Consider the following 24,427-nt stretch of genomic DNA (forward strand, 5'->3'; position numbering starts at 1 on the left):
AGTTCCTCCAGCATTTTGAGTGTGTTGTATAGTAAGCGTCTTGTCTTGGAGTCCGAAGGGCTGTGTGTCATCTGCCACACACAATTCATGCTTTGTGGTGTTTCATCTCCATCTGTTGCTGTTCTTTTGTGCGCCTTGACCAGCATTTTTTGCCGTTCTCATAGCATTTGACAGTTTCATTACAAGGCCGAATTGCTAGCTCGACGCTCAACCCAGCACGGATGGAAAGCGTGCAAGGAGCCAGCCGGATTCGAACTCAACACCCCTCACCTTGTAGTCCGGTGCTGATGCCAGTACACCACCAGCCGGCTAACTCATCTCCGTTTAAGTTGTGTTACACATATAGAAAACTAGGTTATTTACAAACTAACAAGAAAAGGTGCTCTCCCATTTAAATTATTTCCTCCACACTTCCTTTCAGTCAATACCTTCCTGCTTCCATCTGAAAGCGGGGTGTTTCTCCATGTGACCAGTGGACTTGTCAGCAAGGATATTTCCCCTGGCGCTGTTCGCGATTCCAGGCAACTTAGTGTGTTCCTTGTTGACCAGATCATGGCTGAGAGTAGCCACTAAATGTGTGTCTAAGCCTAGAGAAGCTGATGGAAGTCAGACGGAAGGAATGCAATGCAGACAAGGGACATATTTTGTGGTAGTCGGCAGAATAGAGTTGGTGGTGGGAAAAAGCTGTTTTGAAATGAACCATTACTTCCTTAGTGAGATAAATAATATGGTGTTAGAAAGCCATCCATGTTGGAATCCAATAAAAACTCTAGAGAGAGGTATTGAATTTGTGCAATGAGATCCTGACGTTAGCCCCACAACGAAACAATCTATACTGCAAACATTGAGCAATTCTGCAGACGCTGGAGATCCAAAGCAACACACGCAAAATGTTGAAGATGCTCGGTGGGCCAGGCAGCATCAATGGGAGTGAATGAACAGTTGACGTTTCGTGCCGAAACCCTTCTTCAGGACTGGGAAGGAAGGGGGAAGAGAATGGAATAATAAGTTGGTGTGGGGGAGGGAAGGAGGATAGCTGGAAGGCGATAGGTGAAGCCAAGTGCTGGAGAGGAAGGAATCTGACGAAGAGGAGAGTGGACCACAGGAGAAGGGGAAGGAGGAGGGGATCCAGAGGAAGATGACCTCGAGTGTAACGTAGTCACTCCCTTACCACTATCAACATCCAGTTAATTTAACATATAGGAGAACAGAGGACTGGAAGAAAAGCACTAGAATTACGTTATGCATTACTAATCTTAGGTGTTATTCCCAATGCCAGATTACTTTTCATCTCAGGCAACACACATAAAAGTTGCTGGTGAACGCAGCAGGCCAGGCAGCATCTCTAGGAAGAGGTACAGTTGACGTTTCAGGCCAAGACCCTTCGTCAGGACTAACTGAAAGAAGAGGTAGTAGGAGATTTGAAAATGGGAGGGGGAGGGGGAGGGGGAGGGGAGGTCTGAAATGATAGGAGAAGATGGTGGGGGGGGAGGGCGCGGTGGATCCAAGAGCTGGAAAGTTGATTGGCAAAAGGGATATGAGGCTGGAGAAGGGAGACGATCATGAGACGGGAGGCCTAGGGAGAAAGAAAGGATGGGGGGATTCCAGAGGATGGGCAAGTTACAGTGAGAGGGACAGAGGGAGAAAAAAGGGGGAAAAGAAAAATAAATAAATAAATAAGGGATGGGGTACAAAGGGGAGGTGGGGCATTAATGGAAGTTAGAGAAGTCAATGTTCATGCCATCAGGTTGGAGGCTACCCAGATGGAATATAAGGTGTTGTTCCTCCAACCTGAGTGTGGCTTCATCTTGACAGTAGAGGAGGCCGTGGATAGACATATCAGAATGGGAACGGGACGTGGAATTAAATCTCTCTTTTTACTCTGAACAGTGAGCTCTGAAGCTGGCAAACTGAAACTTATTAATATCAGTCCCACTGGTGTGGCCGCCCTGTGGGATCCTGCAATGGACAAGGTGCTGCACTACAAGGTACGGTGTACTCGTCGTCGAAGAAGCCCTTCCGTAAGGACTCTTCCACCACAAGCTCGGGGAGTGCTATTAACAGATCTCGTTCCGGGGACAGAAACCCGGATTTGTGTGAAGGCAGTGTACAGAAATGGTGTGGGGAGACCCTTGTGCAGGACGATACGCACACCTCAGCAACAAGGTATGTATCTGAGGAAAGTAGGAGTTGCCAAGCCTGTGATATAATGGCTCTAGAGGCACAGGAAGGTCCTGCATGTAAACAGGCCCGTCAGCCCACTGTCTCCATGGTAACCATTCAGCACCTACTTTTACACTAATCCAAACCTGACCCAGTTTATTCTCCTGATGTCTGCGTCACCACCCCATTCCCAGACACGAAAGACTCCACCACTTATTCACTCACTCGAGCCAACTTACAGTTCCCAACTCGAACATTTTCAAGCTGTGGGAGGAAACAGGAGCACTTGGAAGAAACCTAGATCGTCACAGGAAGCGTGTTCAATCTCCTCATAGGTGATACCGGTAGTCAGGATTAGGCCTGGTTCACTGGAGCTAAGTGCCCTGCCACTGTTTTCATTGTGCAATTCGAAATGTGTTTCAGTAACTTCCAAGAGCGACTACTTTAATTGAGTAGTTCTACTTCACAATACTTTGAATTAATGGTAGACCTCATGCATCTACAAAATGAAGAGCAGCTTCTAACAGCAATGCTCAATCTTCTCCCTCAGATACTTGACCTCTGCCTTGAGGCCAACAGCAGTCCGACTGTAGAAATCCTGACTAGGGGAGTTTGTACTGGCATGTTACACTTAAAGACTACTCCCAGCCACTCTGTCACCATTACAGTAGCATTCACAAATGAGCCTCAATGTGGAGGTGTCTGCTTCATTGCAGAAATTCCCGTCTGAACAGCTTTTGTTTGTTTTCTTACATTAAGTGCTAAAGTCCTAATACGTTCTCCTAACTCTTGACTCCTTTCCTTCCTCAGATATTTTATCGCCTGAGAAACAGTCTACCAAATCATTCTGTACCCAGAAGCACCAGTGCTGGCAAGAGAGATGAATGATTCCTAAGGATAATGGAAAGCTGTGAAACAACAGGAGGATTTATGACAAAAAAAAAGAATATCAACCACAAGCCGACATTTCTAAAAGATTTCAATGCAGTTTGCTTGTAGAGTTCATTGAGAAACAGTTGGTGTAAATTCCTGTTGTACTGTGATTGCAGGCTCCTGACAAAGCAGAATCTTCCTCATTAAGTGTGAAGAGTACTTAATGTACAGAGTTTGTGAGAATTCCTCTCCCGGAGATGCCTTGATAACTCTCTGCTTTTTTTTCCACATTCCTTTTGAACAGAGCCAAGATCCATGCCGTTGAGATATTGCCAAGATGCTATGCCCTCCCTTCAAACTGACGGGCCAATATCTGGCTCAAAAGCAGCTTGTGTGTTTCATTTTTGGCAGCAGAGTTATAATGAGATTATTTTGAGTGCAAATGCTAGCATTGAAAAAATAGCTCTATCTTTGAAAGGCTGGGTTTTGAGAAGATACCCAAGAGGCATTTTATGCCCATGGAAATTCAATATACCTTCTCTTATAGCTTTCTTTATTTTAGAATTTTTAAAATGAAAAAAAAGACATCTCATGAAATACTAATGTGGTATTGAACAATGCACAGGTTTAATCCCCAGTTGGATGAGCGTGGGGAGCTGCAGGTAATCTCATGACCTTCAAGAAGATGAAATATCTATCTGGGTTCCTCTTGGTTGCTGTCCCAGTGACAGTCAATTAGTGCGGCTGTACATCTACGCGTACATTAGGATCAAAGAGACGACAAAACCTTCTGAAACAGAGCAAAATAATTAGATCTTGTTGCCTATCAATATTAGATTAGATTATGAGAACACTCAGTCCTCATTTATTGTCATTTAGAAATGCATGCATGCATTAAGAAATGATACAATGTTCCTCCAGAGCGATATCACAAAAAAAACAGGACAAACCAAAGACTAACACTGACAAGACCATATAATTATAACATATAGTTACTGCAGTGCAAAGCAATACCATAATTTGATAAAGAACAGACCATGGGAACGGTAAAAAAAGTCTCAAAGTTCCAATTGACTCCCAATAGTCCCGATAGCAGGCGGCAGAAGGGAGGAACTCTCTCTGCCATAAACCTCCAGGCACTGATGACTGGCGATGCATTGGAAGCACCCGACCCCAGCCGACTTTGAGTCCATCCGAAAACTTAGAGCCTCCGACCAGCCCTCTGACACCGAGCACCGAGCACCAGCTCTGCTGAGCGCCTCGACCCTGTCCCGGCCGCCGAGCAACAAGCAAAGCCGAGGATTCTGGGCCTTCCACTCCAGAGATTCTGGATCACACAGTAACAGCGACAGCAAAAAAAGGCATCTCAGAAGTTTCTCCAGATGTTCCTCCATTCTCTCACATCTGTCGCCATCAAATCAGAATTGTGCACGGCACCCTACTTGACAGATTACAGATATCATTCACCGGAGTGGCCACGCAAGCTGTGTCGCGCCGCCATCTTCTCCTCCTCCTAGTAGAATATGAGTCTAAATACTCTGAAAGAAAAAGTTAATTTTGTTGGATTTGTCCATATTTTATGAGCTAGGAAATGCTAGCACGTGGTGCTTCTCTTCACTAGTTCATTTAATGATAGCACGGTTCTCATTGAACGCCATGTAAATGTAGCAGTTTAAATATTTGGCTTCTATGTACTAATAAATGCGAGTAGGTCACACATTAAATTAAATGTGAATGTAAATGCAACACAAAGGAATTGATTCCACGGTCAATTGGGCTGTGGTTAGTGTGTATTTTGAAAACTAAGTTTTCTTTTTTTAAATGACCATAAGTTTCTCAATAGTCTAGATGGAACAAGAACAATAATGAATGGGATGTTGATCTGACTTAATAGTGCAGATGCTGTTGTTACGTCCCTGAACAGCATTGAGTATAGGGACAAGCAAGAAGAGTAAATCCCATGCGTTGTGACCATAAGACATGGGAGCTGAATTAGGCAACCTGGCCCATTGAGTCTGCTTTGCCATTCAATCATGGCTGATCCTTCAACCATGGCTCCTTCTCAACCCCAGTTCCTGGCCTTCTCCCCGTAACCTTTGATGCCATGTCCAGTTAAGAACCTATCAATCTCTGCCTTAAATACACCCAGCAACTTGGCCTCCACAGCTGCATGTGGCAACAAATTCCACAAATTCACCACCCTTTAGCTAAAGAAATTTTTTCGCATCTCTGTTTTGAATGGACGCCCCTCTATCCTGAGGCTGTGCTCTGTTGTGCTAAACTCTCCCACCATGGGAAACATCCTCTCCACATCTACTCTGTCTAGGCCTTTCAACATTCAAAAGGTTTCAATGAGATCCCCCTCCATCCTTTTGAATTCCAGCGAGTACAGACCCAGAGCCATCAAACGCTCCCTGTATGATAACCCTCTCATTCCTAGAATCATCCTTGTGAACCTCCTCTGGACCCTCTCCAATGCCAGCACATCTTTTCTAAGATGAGGGGCCCAAGACTGTTCACAATACTCAAGGTGAGGCCTCGCCAGTGCCTTATAAAGCCTCAGCATCACATCCCTGCTCTTGTATTCTAGACCTCTTGAAATGAATGCTAACATGACATTTGCCTTCCTCAGCACCAACTCAACCTGCAAGTTAACCTTCAGGGTGTTCTGTACAGTACCTCCCAAGTCCCTCAGCATCTCAGATTTTTGGATTTTCTCAATATATTTGATCTTCAGAACACTTCACACAGGACATAACCATTTGGCTAAACTGTTTTAATATTCTATTTCTCTAAAGAATATCTTATCAGTACTTAACCATTCATATATATCCTTCCTCCCTATATAATCAGGAGTAATTTATAAACTAGAAGTTTACTCATTAAATAATATTGGTCTGTTATTTGCATAATACATTTTAACCAAATGGATCCCTTTCAAAATTGTTTTTTGTTATAGGTCTATAATAGGTTGTTATAGCGGGGGCGGGGTGGGGGGGTGGTGTAGTAATGGGGATAAGCTTCCACTACTTATCAAATGCTCCCAATGCCTATGCCTCAAATGCCTTCGGATAACCAAGTCCAGCTGCTGTCCTTCACATGTGGCTTGGGTACTAAGCCTGGCAGAATCATTTTTATTGACAGGAGAAGGGGCAAATGTGGGTTACTGGTGCCTTAACACTAGCCTATGATGAGGCTCGTCAGCCGTGATTCGCAGCTCATCTAGGAGAATGGGAATTCTGATCTCAAACCTCCGCTGCCTTGTGGCTATACCCACTCACAGGGCTGGCTTTGAGAGTGAACCCCAAGGGAAAAATCTGGACCTGGAGTCCCTAAGGCAGTCTTACGTCGAGTTCAATGCTAACTGGCAATTCCTGTGACGCCGCTGGTGCCATACTGTATTGGTCTCTGCTGTTCCCTTGGATTCATCAGCTGCATGGAGAGGGACAGCCTGCTCTCCATATCGTACTGCCCTGGCTTGCTTATCACGTAGACAGCTGGGACATCACATCCATGGCTGACCACAACCAACGGAGGGACTCTCTTATACAATAGACCAATCAACGCTAAGCCACAATCATTGGAAAACTGATACAAGCAAAATAAATATTCCTGTTAAATTACCCAGCACTATGCTGTTTGCTGTGAAATGCTCATGATGCTGATTTGATCGAAAGTTTTGTGCTTTTTGTTGTGGATTACCGAACAGCAGAAGGTTCCGTTCTGCATGTATGGTGGATTGCAATCAGCCGTTATGCATCACCTGCAGTACATTCGTATTCTTTTAAACTCACCTTTAACGTGTTAGTACATGGTAGCCAAAATACCGATTATGCAAATCATTAAGAAAATTATTTCAGTAGAAAGAACAATACCTTCCATTTTAATGTACAAGAATGCTGAATATGTTGTATCATGAAGTGTGGTTAACTGCTTCCCTTTAATGCCTAAGTATGAATCTACTTTAAACCGCCTCGAAGGTTTCAGTGAATCGAATAGAATACTTCAGCTTGTTTTGAACTGAAATATTACTTGTGTGATATCGGCAGCCAATAATGGGATGTGTTGGCTTCCTTTCATGATTCTACCTACAGAAAAACATGTGTTTTTTAAGTTGCTGAGTTAAAGTTCGCCCTGCTCAGCAGCTAATTCCTCCAAGTTCATATCTACAAAACCCCATATTAAATATTCAGCAATTAATGATAAAGGTTTTGTCTATTAATTCAAGCTGCTATGTGTGTTGAAACATCATGCACAGCCACCCATCACTGGTCATTGTGAAGTTCGCTGCATGCAAAATTATTATCTAAATGCTGTACATAATATATTGACGGATGAAATGCTGGAGCAAAATTTTATCACAACAGTTAATCTTGAATTAGTAATGCTGGCATGGCACCCATCCATAGAATCAATGGTTAATTCTACCACAGTAATATCTACTTTAATTCCATCTAATAAACCGTTTTCTAACATTCAATATTGTTGCAATATTTGCCTGGGGTTTTCTCTTCGCACATCCTTAAGGTATTTTATTTCAAAATATAAATCTCAAAACAAACTCTGTTTGAAATGAATTAGCTGCTTCCTCAAACATCACTGCGCAAGTTGTTTCTTTTTCCCTGGCCACTCCTGCTGTTTATTATATCCCTGCCCTTTCATTCTGCTTGGCTACATCCTTTCTCTGGTCTTATTAGACAGTACTGCTTTGGTCATCCTTCACCCCTTGCCTTATTAATTCTACCATCTCCCCTTCTTACTCTTTCTAATGGTTTCTTGCCTCCTTTTCCCTTTCCATAGACCAGCAGTCAGACACAGAAAACAAGCAGAATATATCCCACATACTGTACAGCTCTATTCGGTCTGAACGGATGACCCTGAATTGCCTATCACTTAAATTCATTATATCTAACGCTGATATTGACTTTGACGTCCCATGCTATTCCAATCAATGAAAGCTCAAAGTTCAGCATCTTAACCTTTAACTTGATATGGCGGAACCTTCCAAACTTAATACTGAATTCAACTGTTTCGACAGGGAAGAGTGATTATTTGCAAGTTCCTGGGTGTCAGTATCTCTGAGGAACTATCCTGGACCCAACATACAGATGCAGCTTCAAAGAAGGCAAGACAGTGTCTATATTTGATGAGGAGTTTTGAGGAGATTTGGTACATCGTCTAAACTTCTACAGATGTACAGTGGAGAGCACTGTGGCTGGCTGCATCACCATCTGGTATGGGGGGAGTGGGCTACTGCACAGGATCGAAGTAAGGTGCAGAGGATCCTAAACTGAGTCATGGCACCTGCCTCTAGTATCCAGGGTATCTTCAAAAAGCAATGCCTCCGAAAGGCGGTGTCCATCGTTAAGGATCTTCACCACCCAGGACATACCCTCTTCACGCTGTTACCATCGGGAAGGAGGTACAGAAGCCTGAAGGCACACACTCAGTGACTCAGGAACAGCTTCTTCCCCTCTGCCATCCGATTCCTAAATGGACATTGAACCCATGAACACTTCGTCACTACTTTTTTTTTTATTTCTAATTTTTTGCGCTACTTGCTTAATATCATATATAGTATATATATACTTAGTGTAATTCACAGTTTTTTCTCTATTATTATGTATTGCATTGTATACTTGCTGCAAAGTTAACACATTTCGTGACATATGCTGGTGATATTCAACCTGATTCTGATTCAAAAAGCCATCACTCATTCTTTCAATTGTCAACTTTTGTCATTCACCCTCTCAGACTCCACTCGAGTCACTCAATTTCTCTCTCTGTATTTCCTTTTGTTTTCTCCACTGGTCCTCCTTTTGTCTTACACCTTAAGTATGGTCCAACCAATGCCTTGTACAGCCATTACATCATGTCACATCTCTTATACTCAGTACCCTTCCCTATGAAGGCAAGCAAGCTATGTGCCTTCTGAAAATCAATGCTGTTGAGGCTGCCAGTCGTGCTGACTATTTGTAGCATTTCCTACTTGTTTTACTATTTCAGCTCCCCAGCACCTGCGGCATTTTGCTCTCAGAGAACATATGCTGGAATGAGCAACAGCACAGGAGGTTGTTAGTGCATAGCAAAGCACAGGCCTGGAATTTCCTTGGAGTTATTAATATAAAGCTGGATTTCCGATGAGCTTCCAGCAAGAGAGTCGAACTTCTGAGGAAAACATGGGAACCAGTGACACCGGCCCGGTCTAATACGCCAGCTCAGTCCTTTTAATAGAGGCAATGCAGCCATTACTGTGAAAATAAAGCTGAAATCTTCCTGATCTCATCTAAAGCTCAGATAGCATGATAAGCCTACATTGGGAATGGGAAATAAAATGTGTTTTAGAATGGAAATTATGATTTTTTTTGTACTTCACTGTGATTTATACACTGTGAAGCTGCTTTATGTTCTTTTCTCGGGGGATTAGGAATGTGCTAATCAATATACTGTACATGAATACCTACACAATCCCGATTCTGTTATTTCAGTAAACACAGCATGGTTAAAAAAAAACAGGAAAGGAATGCTCTTGGTTACAGCCCTCCACTAATTATGTGTCAGCTCATTTCTTCTCATCATCACATAAATGCTTATTGCAGCCCAACACAATTATTTGTTCATTGAACAACACTCGGCTCTCCACATATAAAAGGACTGTCCATTTATCAGATTTATCAACCCCTATAACTTATATGGATGCAAACAACAGGAATTCTGCAGATGCTGGAAATTCAAGCAACACACATCAAAGTTGCTGGTGAACGCAGCAGGCTAGGCAGCATCTCTAGGAAGAGGTACAGTCGACGTTTCAGGCTGAGACCCTTCGTCAGGACTCTCTAGGAAGAGGTAGAGTCAACGGTTCAGACTGAGACCGTTTGTCAGGACTCTCTAGGAAGAGGTACAGTCGACATTTCAGGCCGAGACCCTTCGTCAGGACGAAGGGTCTCGGCCTGAAACGTCGACTGTACCTCTTCCTAGAGATGCTGCCTGGCCTGCTGCGTTCACCAGCAACTTTGATGTGTGTAACTTATATGGATAACAACTTTCACCAATTATGTAAGCACCAGTGTCCTAGATTAATGATATAGACACAAAATTATGCTTAATGGTGTTGATAGAAGACCAAACCTAACAATATTATCAGTGCAGTGTCTCTATCCCTACTGTTTAATCCAGACAAGTGTGAGTAAATGTTGGAGGGCATTTACAGCATATGCCAAGGACTTTAGAAGTGTTGCTGTACAGTGGGATCTCTGGGGTCCCTGAAAATGGTGACATAGGTGGATAGGATAGTGAAGGCGGCATTTAGCTTGCTCGCCTTCATAGGGAAGGGTACTGAGTACAAGAGATGTTACATGATGTCACAGCTGTACAAGGCCCACACTTGGAGTGGATGTGATAATGTTAGAAAGTGTGCAGAGGAAAATCTTGATGCAATATCTCAGCCTGAAATGTCAACTGTCCCTCTGCCTTCACAAATGCTGTTTGACCTTTTGAGTTCCACCACATTACAATCACCAGGGTGATGCATGTAAAGGAGGGTTTCAGTGACGGAGAGAGACTGGACAGTCTGGGATTGTTTTCACTGGAGCGCAGGAGGGTGAGGGGCTTATGGAGGTCTATAACATTATGAGAAGCATACACAAGGTAGATAGTCACAGCCCTTTTGCAAGGATAGAGGAGTTTAAACTAGAGGACATGGGTTTAAGACAAGAGAGGATATATGTAAAGGAGATCTGAGACGCATGTTTTTGCAGACAGAGGGTGGTGAATATATGGAACGAGCTGCCAGGGAGGTTGTAGAAAATCACAAACATGAGAAAATCTGCAACACACGCATAATGCTGGAGGAGCTCAGCAGGTCAGGCAGCATCTATGGAAAAGAGTAACTGTCAACGCTTCATCAGAACTGGAGGTTGTAGAATCACTGCATTGAAAAACATTGAGACATGGTGCATGGATAAGAAAAAATAGAGGGATGTGGGCCAAATGCAGGGAAATGGGATTGGTGTAGGTGGGCATATCGGCCAGCATGGACATTGAGGACCTGCTTCAATAGTGAATGACTCTATTTATAAGCAAAATAATTGAGAAAGTGGTTCCAGTTATATCAAAAATGCTGCCCTATCAACAAGATGACATATTTTACAATTATACACCAGCAAAGTTCCAAGTACCCCACACCACCTACCACTCACACAAAAAATAGTCATACCTATCTCATTAATAATACTCGCACAAACCTTTATGATAGGTTTAAATAAAGATGTAGAACAATCATTATATAAACATTAATCAAACCAAGATTATTGAATTACACAAGCTGGAGAACGTTACACTTAAACAGTGAATTTGTCAAATCATATTTAATTAGCGACACACACAAATGCTGGAGGATCCCAGCAGGCCAGGCAGCATCTATGGAAAACAGTACAGTTGACATTTCAGGCTGAGACCCTTTGTCTTGTTTGTGATTGGACTCTTGCTTTAATTAGAGACAATGGAAACTTGCATAGACCGCGAAAAACAGCTAACTTGTTAATACTGTGGGCACACTGACTCCAATTATATCAATAAACTGCCCATCAGTAATAATATATTGCCTTCCAAAAGATTTAATAAATAGTCCCATAAATGTGTTGGACAAGAGGGACTTCAATGATAATGGATACCCATCTTCCAACCAATGATAACCAACACACTGTAACAAAGGTCTCCACTAAATCAAAAACCCTCTGAAAGGTAACATACAAAATTAATATTATTAATAGTTTATATGTTTAAAACCAGGAAGGATCTAGTTATCACACTTAGATCTGATTTTAAAAAACTTACTCTGATGAACAAGATAAATTAGGTCTAAACAGCGCAGCATGCGCTCCTCAAAATATCAATAATTCTACAGCTAGAATTTGTACCTATTTCACGCTAAGGGATTTCAGCATTTCACACCAAAGAATTTAAATATTCCACACTAAAGAAGTGAAAGCTATGGTACCTGATTGAATTCCAGCCCTCGAGCACACATTTCACATAATTGATATAAACTAAAAGAGACAAATTGGGATATGTGGAGCAGCTTGTAAAATTGATAGAAATGATAAATTCTGGGGAGGTAACACTATACAGTATTGGAATTATGATACATGTGACCATTTTCAAAACTATGACAAAATACACTCACTCAACACAAACAGACTGCATGACATCAAAGCAGAATAAAATAAATACACTGATTGTCAGGAATGAAAAGCGGGGGAAAATTGTGTGTAAATAATCTGGCAAATTTCAGACAACAGGTAGGGAAGGGAGAAACAAACAACCAGCTGGAGAAACAGGCAAAGGAATTGTTCATGTTCAGGTCAAAATGCTGCATCAGGTAGTGAAGGGAATGATTTTACCTCGCCCATTTCATAGCAGAAGGGAAATGCCCTATGAGTAATATTGAAGTAGGAATGTGAAAATGGTTTTGTAATAATATCTAATATGCGCAGTCAAAAGACTGCACTTAAGGACCAAAAGAATGGGTTGTCTCAAATCAGGTCATAATAAAAAAAGAGCTCCAAGCAGATCGCTCTGACTACCAAAACAATACAGAGGGAAACTCAAACACTGTAGGTAGACCAGTGCTGGTCAATAATGTAAGGCAGAAAATAAGAGACAGCAGACGCTGGAATCTGGGGCAACAAGCAAACTGCTGGAGGAATCCAATGTTAAGCAGCATCTATGGAGACAAGAGGGGAGAGATGGAGGGGAAAGAGTTGCTGGGGGAGAGCTGGGGGAGGAAGAGCCGGGGGGAAAGAGCCCGGGGGGGGGGAAAGCTGGGGTGGGGGAGATCTGGGGGGAAGAGCTGGGAGCTGGGGGGGAAGAGCTGGGGGTGAATAGCTGGGGGGAAGAGCTGGGGGGGGAGAGCTGGGGGGGGGGAGGGAGACCTCATTCTTATTGGAGGTCTCACAAGACTTTGGTGAGATTTGATAATTGACTGAGATCCTACCACAGTAAAACTCCATTAATCTGCTATCTATTTGGAAATCGCAAGACACCTAAATCGTTGGGTACTAATTCCTATGTTCACTTTAGCAGACTGGGGTCCTTGATTTCTGTGCTCTCATTCATATTCTGTTCTGGTGCTCCTCATACCACAGACCCTCACTTCATGGTTCCAGTTTTTGCGTTTTCTTTCACCACTCTCCACCTCCCCCAAGGGTACTCATCCTCATATATTCTTTTCATCACTGCAGCCCCGGTTCTTGCTCTCCCCAGTTCTGTTTGTTTGCAGCTTCCCTGACCATCCAGCCAGTTTTCTGGAAACGTTATTATTCAATTGTGTAACATCTAAAAAATAGCAAATTACAAGCGTACAGGAGTGAAAAGAGGGATTACATCCAATAGATGGGAAACTTTGCAAGCCTGGCAGCACTGAAGTCCTGTGCATGCTTGATTAACTCTTTCACTCTATGTAGCAATTTTACTACTTTTGTGTCAATGCACATGAGATCCATTTTGGATTAAAGCCAAGAAGACTACTGGTCAGCTGAATCCAGAGGATGACCACAGTTGAATATCACACGGAGTCCATGTTGACATTTTGAGAGAAGTCACTGGAAGCAGAGAGGTCCTCTCCATAGCTAAATCCAGACTGCCTTTCCTTGCTGCTTCGTAACAATTCATTGTTCTTGTGAGCTTCATAATGAAAGCGAGGTCCTTTCATTTCATACCTAAAAAGATTCAAAACCAATCTCATCAAAAATAATTTGATCTGCGATGATCCCTGAAGGTGATAGTGGATGTAGGAAACCTATGTGACACCTCTCAATTGTAAAAGCACACTGGATTCCAAAAAGACTGCTATTTAGAATTCAAAATAAAAACTTAAGGTGCTGTCATACATTGTAATAGAGATGAGATAATTTACTACCACTTTCTGAACCTTAGATAACATTACACTCATTAAACTGTCTCCCATTTATTCAAATAATAATGTGTTTGTTTGTAAAATTTAATGATCTCGAAAGAAAATGGTAAGTGGTTTTCTTGCATTCAATTTTACATATAGACAGGAAGTCAGCTAACCTCAACGCAACTTAATAATTCATTCAGATTTTCATCAACCCCAGATAACTAGGCTCAGGATAATTTATAACAGACATAAAATTTGTTATAAATAACAATCAGAACAGAAATTGAGAATATATAACGGTCTGCTGACAGATATACAGATATGGATCCCTACAATTAATGATCCCATATATGAAAATAAATTAGATATGTTCACACATCCTTGCTTGTGGGTGTGATGACAAGTGGAATTTGCTTTGCCCTGAAGAATACTGATAGTGGTTTGGCCCAGGAAGAGTTGGGGAATACTTTTTTCCTGAATGGAATATTGTAGTTTTTAACTACTGCATGCATTTCTATAGGAAGGATGTCATTACACTGGAGAGGGTGCAAACAGATTTGTGAGGTTGTTATGGGACTAGAAGGATTGAGTTAAAAGAAGAGAATGAAAGAACTAGGGCTTTTTTCCCCTAGAGCTTAGGAAGGCAAGTGGTAATCTTACAGAGGTTTATAAAGTCATGAGGGACATAGATAAAGTGAATGGCCACAGTCTGGTAAGATGACAAATTTCACAACACACGCCGGTGATAATAAACCTGATTCTGATTCTTTTTCACAAGAGACAGGAGTCCTAAACTAGAGGGCTTGGGTTTAAAGTGAGAAGGGAAAGACTTAAAAAGAACCTGAGAGGTAGCATTTTCACACATAGGGTGGTGAGTACATAGAACGAACTTGCAGAGGAAGTGGTAAAAAGGGTACAATTACATCAGTTAAAAGGCATTTCCACAGTTACGTAGAACGTTCTGAGGGATAAGGGCAAATCACAGACAAATGAGACTAGCTCAGTTAGGCAGCTTGGTAGGCAAGTAGTTGGGTTGAAGCACTGCATGACTATGACTCAATGCTGATGAATGCTTCGTACCTAGTTTGCTACTTTCCTTCTTTCCAGTCAATTTATTAGATAAGCTTCACTTGTCTGCCTTCAGCAGATTCTGCATTAACACTGAATGATGCAGCACCTGTGAAGGCTATTCAGGCCATCAAGCAATGCTGGCTCCTTGGTGGAACCAAGCAATTATACCCTCCCCACATAATTCTGCAACTGATTTCCAGTCACCCTAAAATCCGACAAAAGTTAGTGGATTCGGCCCAGTCCCTTGTGGGTAAAGCCCTTCCGGCTATTGAGCGCATCTATATGAAACTCTGTCATAGGAAAGCAGCACCCATCACCACCCAGGCCATGCTCTTTTCTCGCTGCTGACACCAGGTAGAAGGTAGAAGAGCCTCAGGACTCGTACCACCAAGTTCAAGAACAGTTACTACCCATCAGCAATCAGGCTCTTGAACAAAGAGTATAACCACACTCACGTGCCCATCCATTGAGATGTTCCCACAACTAATCATCTCACTTCCAGGACTCTTTATCTTATTGTCTCATGTTCTCATTATTATTTATTGCTATTTATTTATATTTGCATTTGCACAGTTTGTTGTCTTCTGCACTTTGGTTGATCTTTCATTGATCCATTAATAGTTACTATTCTATAGATTTGCTGAGTACGCCCTCAGGAAAATGAATCTCAGGGTTGTATTTGGTGACATAAATGTGCTTTGATAATAAAATTTACTTTGAACTTTGATCTTTTTTCTAAGCATTATTGTTAAATCTATTTCCATACCCTTTCAGGGAGTGCTTTCCAGATAACACATCATCGTATATCATCTTCAACTTCTGCCCTGGCTAGTTGTCACCCCTTTACCACTGAATTCATTTTTGCCCGGCAAGTTATGCCAGATGTTAGCATTAAACGTGTTCTATGCAGCAACACTCACTACACGCTGGAGGAACTCAGCAGGTCGGGCAGCATCCATGGAAATGATCAGTCAACATTTTGGGCCGGAACCCTTCGTCAGGACTGTAGGGGGAAGGGGCAGAGGCCCTATAAAGAAGGTGGGGGGAGGGTGGGAAGGAGAAGGCTGGTAGGTTCCAGGTGAAAAACCAGAAAGGGGAAAGATAAAGGGGTGGGGGCGGGGAAGCAGGGAGGTGATAGGCAGGAAAGGTGAAGAAGGAAAAGGGGAAAACACAATGGGTAGTAGAGGGAGGGGGAACCATGAGGGAGGTGATAGGCAGCTGGGGGAGGGGGCAGAGTGAAATAAGGATAGGGGAAGGGAAGGGGAGGGATTTACTGGAAGTTGGAGAATTCTATGTACATACCAAGGGGCTGGCAACTACCCAGACGGTATACCAGGTGTTGCTCCTCCAACCTGAGTTTAGCCTCATCATGGCAGTAGAGGAGGCCATGTATGGACATATCTGAATGGGAGTGTGAAGCAGAGTTGAAGTGGGTGGCTACCGGGAGATCCTGTCTGTTGTGGCAGACGGAGCGGAGGTGCTCGACGAAGCGGTCCCCCAATCTGCGTCGGGTTTCACCAATGTAGAGGAGGCCGCACCGGATACAATAGATGACCCCAACAGACTCACAAATGAAGTGTTGCCTCACCTGGAAGGACTGTTTGGGGTCCTGAATGGTGGCAAGAGAGGAGGTGTAGGGACAGACGTAGCACTTATGCTTACAGGATAAGTGTCGGGTGGGAGATCCGTGGTGAGGGACATGTGGGCCAGGGAGTCGCGGAGGGAACGATTCCTGCGGAAAGCGGAGAGGGAAAGATGTGCTTAGTGGTGGGGTACTGTTGAAAGTGGCGGAAGTTGCGGAGGATAATGTGCATGATAATGTTCTATGCAGTAATCCTGCATTGTAATCTGTTTTTAAAATTCAGTTCCATTTAATTCCCACACACGCTTAATGCCCCTGATGAGGGATGAATTTAAAGATAAATATTTATGAAAACCAGTCATGACTTCGTACCAATTTCTTAAATTTTCTATTCTAGGGAGGACAAGCCTTCCTCTTTACAGAATCGATCTCTGTCATATCTAATAAATGTCTTCTTCATGCTCTGCAAGAGCTAACATTCTCCCTAATTTGGAATGTAGTTATCAGGCTAAGCATTCAGCCCGAGGTAACTACGTCCCATTACCATTTGAGCTGCGGGCCCCGGACTCTTTCCAGTTCTTGTTGCCGTTTGAGCTCCAGCAGTAACTCTTCCTCCACACGGAGACGCTGCAGCCTCAGCTGAGACAGTTCTTGTTGGTAAGGAGACATTTCCACCAATGACTGTCTGACGTCGCCCTCTGCCAGCGTTTGCAGGAACCTACAACAACAGACAAACCGAACAGAACACAAAATGCTGAAGAAACTCAGCAAGTCAAGCAGCATCTGTGGGGGAAAGAAACAGTTAACATTTCAGACTGAAATCCTTCTCATTCCAAAACTCTGACGCTGGCTGACTTGTATGACTCGTGAGTAGTGCTTAATTAAGGCCAATTCGATAAACATTTTGTTTAAGGGCCTGAAACTGCAAAGTCCAGTCGGCTGAGAGAGTTGTGATCGTAAGCACAAGTGATTCTGCAGCTGGTGGAAATCTTCAGCAGCACATACAAAATGCTGGAGGAACTCAGCAAGTCAGGCAGCATCTATGGCGGGGAGTAAACAGGCAGAGGCCCTTCATCAGGACTGTGAGATCCTCCAACATTTTGTCAGAGTTGTGATCAGTTACCAGAGAACCAGAGCAGGGACCATCAGCGTGAGTCGGTAGGGAGTTTGGTGCAGGAGATTAAACACAAAGGTTACCAGGCATGTTTGGAATCTCTATTCAATAGCACATCAGAGCAAAAGAGTACCTGGTAAACAAAATCTCGGAAACACGAGGAATTCTGCAGATGCTGGAAATTTCAAGCAACACACATCAAAGTTGCTGGTGAATGCAGCAGGCCAGGCAGCATCTCTAGGAAGAGGTACAGTTGACGTTTTGGGCTGAGACCCTTCGTCAGGACTAACTGAAGGAAGAGCTAGTAAGAGATTTGAAAGTGGGAGGGGGAGGGGGAGATCCAAAATGATAGGAGAAGACAGGAGGGGGAGGGATGGAGCCAAGAGCTGGACAGTTGATTAACAAAAGGGATATGAGAGGATCATGGGACAGGAGGCCCAGGGAGAAGGAAAGGGGGGAGGGGGGGAAAACCCAGAGGATGGACAAGGGGTATAGTCAGAGGGACAGAGGGAGAAAAAGGAGAGTGAGAGAAAGAATGTGTGTATATAAACTCAGGTTGGAGGAACAACACCTTATATTCCATCTGGGTAGCCTCCAACCTGATGGCGTGAACATTGACCTCTCTAACTTCCGCTAATTCCCCACCTCCCCCTCGTACCCCATCCGTTATTTATTTATATACACACATTCTTTCTCTCTCTCTCCTTTTTCTCCCTCTGTCCCTTGCCCATCCTCTGGGTTCCCCCCGCCTCCCCCTTTTCTTTCTCCCTGGGCCTCCTGTCCCATGATCCTCTCGTATCCCCTTTTGCCAATCACCTGTCCAGCTCTTGGCTCCATCCCTCCCCCTCCTGTCTTCTCCTATCATTTTGGATCTCCCCCTCCCCCTCCAACTTTCAAATCTCTTACTAGCTCTTCCTTCAGTTAGTCCTGACGAAGGGTCTCGGACCAAAACGTCGACTGTACCTCTTCCTAAACAAAATCGCGGACTTCCTGACCACAAGGTTTCAGTTTTGAAATATTTTTCCTCTGTCATACACTGGAATCAGTGAACAGTCTCGGCCCAAAACATCGACTCTTGACCCTTTTCCATAGATGCTGCCTGGCCTGCTGAGTTCCTCCAGCATTCTGCGTGTGTGTGTTGCTTTGGATTTCCAGCATTGGCAGACTTCCTCGTGTTTGTGAAATATTCTTAATCTCTCACTTATACGTAAAGATCATGAGACCATAAGATACAGAAGCAGAATTAGGCCATTCGGCCACTTGAGTCTGTTCCACCATTCGACCGTGATGGGTTTTTTCTCAAACCCATTCTCTCACCTTCTTGCCATCAACCTTAAACCCTTACCAATCGAGAACCTATCAATTCCTGCCTTACACACAGACAGTAACTTGGCTTCCACAGCCTCTGTGGCAATGAATTCCATAGATTCACCACTCTCTAGCTGCAGATGTTCCTCCTTATCTCAGTTTTAAAGGGATGTCCTGTATTTTGAGGCTGAGCCATCAGATCCTAGACTCTCCTAATAATGGAAGCATCTTCTCCATAGCGACGCACACAAAATGCTGGAGGAACCCAGAAGGTTGGGCAGCATCTATGGAAATGAATAAACAGTCCATGTTTCGGCCCGAGACCCTTCATCAGAACTCCACTATATCCAGGCCTTACAATATCCAATAGGCTTCAATGAAACCTTCCAGATAACTTCCCTATATATATCTTAGTTGTGGAGCACCGTAGTGGAATAAAATAAATAATCAATTGAAACAGTGGGGTACCTCCAGAATTAAAACAGATCTTTAGATCAGCTCCATACAATAACACTGGAGAAATCTTTAATCTATTTAAAAGCGATCCTGCCAACAATTCCAAAGGGTGCATCTGGACTCTGGACTTCTGCTGTCTGTTAGTTTGCCTTCAAGCGATGTCTGATTCCTAAACCTTGCTGCTGCAGTATAAATTAGAAAGGGAAGGGGGAAACCCACCTGTCACTGATCTCCCTTGTAGAAGGTGATGCCACATCCAGAGCTGTGAAACTCAGATGGTCATCTACACTCTGATTAGGTATAGGCTGGGAGCTCAGGCTGAAGGCCTCTGGATTGTAGGAATACGGTCTAGACAGTCTGGCAAAGGCTGCTTTCTTACTCACGGTTGTCTGCCTCTTTATGGGCGGAGGGGGCCTACCACATGCATTCACTTTAGCAGAATTTGGTCTCCACGCTGGTTTAGGAGACTGAGGGCGGGATTGCTGCCAATGGCTTCTTTTAGGAGCAGGGGACAGAGACCGTGACCGGAGGTCTCTGGAGCGCCTGAGAGTCCGGAAATGGGTGTTGGGAGATGGTGATCTCATCCTTTCGGGGCACTGAAGCCGGACCGGAATCTGAGGAGGAAGGAGAGCTCTGACTCCAATTAGGTGCGGTGCACCCACCCTCGTGGGTACGCTTTCTCTGTAGGCAATGTCAGCAGGTGAGATGGTGGCAGCCGTGAAGCTTTTGCTGGAGAGCTCGCTCCCAGTGAGGCCCACCACTCGATCAACCGGAGATATGAAGTGAGCAGGAACTCCGAGGTCTTCGAGGGCTGGGTATCTGCCCAGTGATTGCACTAAATGCCTCGGCCTCATAAACCACTCTGACTCATCGGAATGTTGTGCTGTTCCACCTCTGTTCTCGTGAAATGCCCCATTGGTTAGGACCAGCCAATCACCATTTTTGCTGCTAGGCCTGGAAGTGCTGTCCAGGTCTCCTTTCCTTTTGTAGTCTGTCATTAATGCAGGGGTCAGACTTGAAGTCAGACTCTTCACCTGCATCTTTAGTTCACTTAAACTTTGTTCCAATTCATCAATGCTGGGGCTGTTCTTCTGGCTGCCAGACAAGGGCACCTCTAGTTAAAAGAAAGAGACATACAAGTCAACATAGTTTTAATCAAATGAATATGTTTTGGCTTACATTCAAAAATAATTCTAACAACTACTATATTTAACAAGGAATTGTGCAACAATGGAAGAGGAAAAGGCTAAAGAGTATAGAAGGAAATAGAAAAATCAAAAGTAAAGCCAAAATAAATTGCCTTGAATTCCACTGAAATTTCAATGATTTCTTAGCAAATATATCACTAAGTGTTACATGACATTCTGACAGATTTGCATCTTTCATGAAATACTTTTCAGGCAATAAAATACTCCTAAAGTGTAGTTGCCATGTAATGTATATATGACACTTTGGAAAGCTCAGGCATTAATGTGGAGTCTGCTCCTTTGCCATATCGCAGTGGGGTCATGAAGCTAAATCTCCATCACTCTGTGCCAGTAACTCTCAAGTGACTACTGGACATCCTAAAGTTAGAGTGACGGGAGAAAGGGAAATCTCTGGAGTGAGAAGAAGGAACCGTCGCTGATTGTCCTCTTGCATGATATTGAGAAGGGAACGATTATCCTTTCAGGAGCATAGAATATTAGCCTAGGAGAAGATAGCAGAAAAGTGAACGTATCTCACTTGTAATGTGATATTGACTCAGTTATGCAACAAATTTTGTGTCGCGAATATTGGTAGAATATCACTGCAGGCTCCCAACAGCAAAGCTTTCTTGTTCTTCACTTTGAGTCCCTTTAACTGTTACCGCACCTCCTCCATTAGCAGGAAGTACAAGTTTGTCAAACCATATTGCTCTCCATTATACTGTTTCACTATTGTGCTTTTATACTGTATAGCACTAATGTCTCCATTTAAATTCTTATGTTATAAAATCATACCCCTTAGCTTGTCATCTATGGAGATGTCTGATGAGTTGCGATTAAAATTCCAGTTTGTTGGCTGATCCCTTGATACTTGCTGATGCATGGTGAATGTCTTTTGTGTGTTTGTGAGATGCTCATCTGGTCGCTTCCTGAAATAAATAAATAAACAAACAACTCTGATATGAAAAAATCCTTATTCGCTTAAATCTGGAGACTCCAGGGTAAAAAATTAGTTGTCAATTATCACATTTTCATGTTCAGCATTATTGTAATGGGTATACATGCCCAGTGTATAAATGCCACGAACGACATAAATTACATAAACTGCAGCAACATACACAAAATGCTGGAGGAACTCAACAGGTCAAGCAGCATCAATGTAGGGAAATGAACTGCCCAGTTTCAGACTGAGACTTTTTCATCTTTTGCTGTTCCACTGTGAAGTCTCTTCAAGGTATACCTACCCTGGAAAAGTTTTCCTGCTCTCTTTGACAGGAGTTCTGTGAGACCCTGTCTCACTGTGCCCCCCTCTGTATAAATGTCCACATGAAGGATCTCAGCCCAAAGCATCAGCTGTTCACTTCCCTCCATAGATGGTGGCTGATCTGATGAGTTCTTCCAGCATTTTATCTGTGGTTCTCAAAATTTTCAGCACCTGCAGAATCTTTTGCGGCTCCGTGCAACCAGTTGGTCGAGCACTGGTGCACCAGTCACAATAGCCAGACGGATCTCCCAGTTGAAAGCATTTTTAATTCTCCTCCCCATTCTGCAGGCCATGTCTATCCCTGCCATGCGATGTCAAATGCAGACTAGAGGAAGAGCACCTCATAATCCACCTAGACAGTCTACAAGCCAGTGCCATAAATATTGGATTATCCGATTTCAGGTAACCTTTTCCCTCTCTGCCCCTTTCCTTTCTCCTTCTTGTCTACCCAGATTTACAAGTCTTCCCACCACAAGTCCCTGATCATCCTGCTTTTCTTCCATCTCCTCCACCAACATGCTGCCCCACTGGGTCCCCTCCCCAGGTTCCCATCTTTTCTCCCTTGTTAGTACACAGAACATTTCAGCACTGGATGGGCCCTTTGGCCCATGATGTTGTGCCAACCTAAATAAACCTGTTCCACCATTAATCTAGCCCTTCCCTCCCACACAGACATTAACCCTCCATTTTACTCACATCCATGTGCCTATATCTAAGAGTCTCTCAAATGTCCCTATTGTATCAGCCTTTACCACTACCCCTGGCAGTGTATTCCAGGAACCCACTACTCTCAGTATAAAAAAAACTCTCTGATACCTCTCCTAAACTTTCCTCCACTTGACCTAAACGATGGCCTCTGGTACTGGCCTTTGCAGCCCTGCGAAAGGTGAAGGTTCCTCTTCACCTTCATTCTATCAGATTCCATGTTCTGCAGCCCTTTGCTGTCTCCATTGATCACCTCCCCAGCCTCTATTGTTATCTCAACCCTTCCCTTTTCCACCTGACTTCAAGCACCAACCCACCCTTCCATAATAGGATATGCCTATCATTTGTCAATTTTTACCCCGTTCCCTGTGCTTCACTTCTCTGTATTGACCATCTCAGTCCACCTAAACGTCCATTTCCCACTACCAATGTTGCCTGACCCACTTTCCTCCACCAGCTCCAGATTCCAGCATCCAGACTCCTGCACATCGTCAGATTAATGTTTTCTATAAGAGAACACAACCGATATGACACCCCTACAATTAAGTCTCAGACTGAATCGTGCGCCTGTGGAAATTTTTAATCAATGTACTTGCCCAGCAAATATATAATTTCTTGGTTTTTTAGAACAACAGTTCATGCACTGTATAATCCATATATAAATTAGTCCATTGGTTTATGAAGGCCCAGCAAAGAAACTTTACTTTTATGGGATTAAGAACAAGCTCTTGGATATTGATCAGTCTTGGTAATCAAGTTGCATAGATTTGTCTGCTTTCCATGAAAATCCTGAAGAGTACGTTTGACTTTTATCATACAGTATTTTAACTGCCATAAAAGATCTCACATAGGTCGTGTTTCAGTTCCATTAAAGATTTGCTAACCAAAAGGTTAATACTATCACTTTCCCTGCAGATGCTATGTGAACGACTGCTGTGTATTTCTTCTATCCTTATTCTCATTTCTTACTTTCTATTATTATACGTTAACTTAACTGGTATGCAAACTATTTGGGGGAAATGGTGTTAAACGGAAAGAAACTATTAAAACTAAACAGTGAGTAATTTGTTTACAAATACTGATGCTTTTCTGTAGTGTAATAGTTTAATTTTGAATTCTCAATTACGAAAATGCTCATAAGAGCACGTATTTATTGTCTGTCTCTTATTACCTCGGAGAAGTCTATGTCAGGAGGGAGCATTCACGTTAAACTTTCTTTTTAGTAGATTGGAGAATTACAGATTTTGACTTGGCGAATTGTATATTACAGAGTAACCCGGTGCGAGATGCTGTTTTCCGTTTTCTCCGTGCGAGTTCTGTTATGCAGAAACTTTAGAATCGCCAAATGATCGGGGACGGAGATGAACAACATATTTTAACCCGAACGATTAGCACCACAATAACAGGAAAGGGTGTTAAAAGCAACCAAATGCCGTTTTATTTTAACTAAGGAATCTGTCGATCTTTACTTCAAATTGACTGAATTTACCCCAAAAAAGTTGATGCGTGATTGTAAACTAGAACGGGTGATATTTTCCAGAAAGAATTGCTTTACACGGTGATAACGCCAAGGCGTCCATAGCAACCGCTATAGCAACGGCACCCCGGTCGGCGCTCGGACAACATTTGACAATGCCAATGACGGCAATCGTTTTCTCTGGTTAGCACAAGTCCATAGAAGACGGCGGCATGGACGCTTACCTCAGAGAACTTCTCACCCCGTGCAGGACGAAGGCTCGATCCGCCTTCAGAGCCATGGACGCCGAAGCCGGTTCCGACGTGCAGCATCAGCCCTGGCAGAGGC

General features: G+C 43.3%; 2 protein-coding genes across 2 annotated transcripts in view; one reads left to right on the forward strand and one right to left on the reverse strand.

The window, feature by feature from the left end:
- Window positions 1-3,278, forward strand: part of LOC134337927 (von Willebrand factor A domain-containing protein 1-like) — a 55,228-nt gene extending 51,950 nt beyond the window's left edge. Inside the window, exons 5-6 of the mRNA XM_063033319.1 lie at window positions 1,891-2,166; window positions 2,974-3,278. Of these exons, the coding sequence (XP_062889389.1) occupies window positions 1,891-2,166; window positions 2,974-3,047 (350 nt within the window). The 3' untranslated portion in view covers window positions 3,048-3,278. The remainder of the gene's footprint in view (window positions 1-1,890; window positions 2,167-2,973) is intronic.
- A 10,322-nt stretch (window positions 3,279-13,600) lies between these two features.
- LOC134337672 (uncharacterized) lies at window positions 13,601-24,385 on the reverse strand. Its single transcript, XM_063032865.1, has 5 exons — window positions 24,325-24,385; window positions 21,450-21,583; window positions 19,687-20,581; window positions 17,134-17,307; window positions 13,601-13,754 (listed from the first exon to the last, which is right to left on the reverse strand). Exons 1-5 carry the CDS (start codon window positions 24,378-24,380, stop codon window positions 13,601-13,603), a joined length of 1,413 nt encoding a protein of 470 aa, XP_062888935.1. The 5' UTR covers window positions 24,381-24,385.
- Window positions 24,386-24,427: the final 42 nt, after the last annotated feature.

The sequence above is a fragment of the Mobula hypostoma genome, chromosome 25 (assembly GCF_963921235.1).
Source record: "Mobula hypostoma chromosome 25, sMobHyp1.1, whole genome shotgun sequence".
Classification (NCBI taxonomy): Eukaryota; Metazoa; Chordata; class Chondrichthyes; order Myliobatiformes; family Myliobatidae; genus Mobula; species Mobula hypostoma.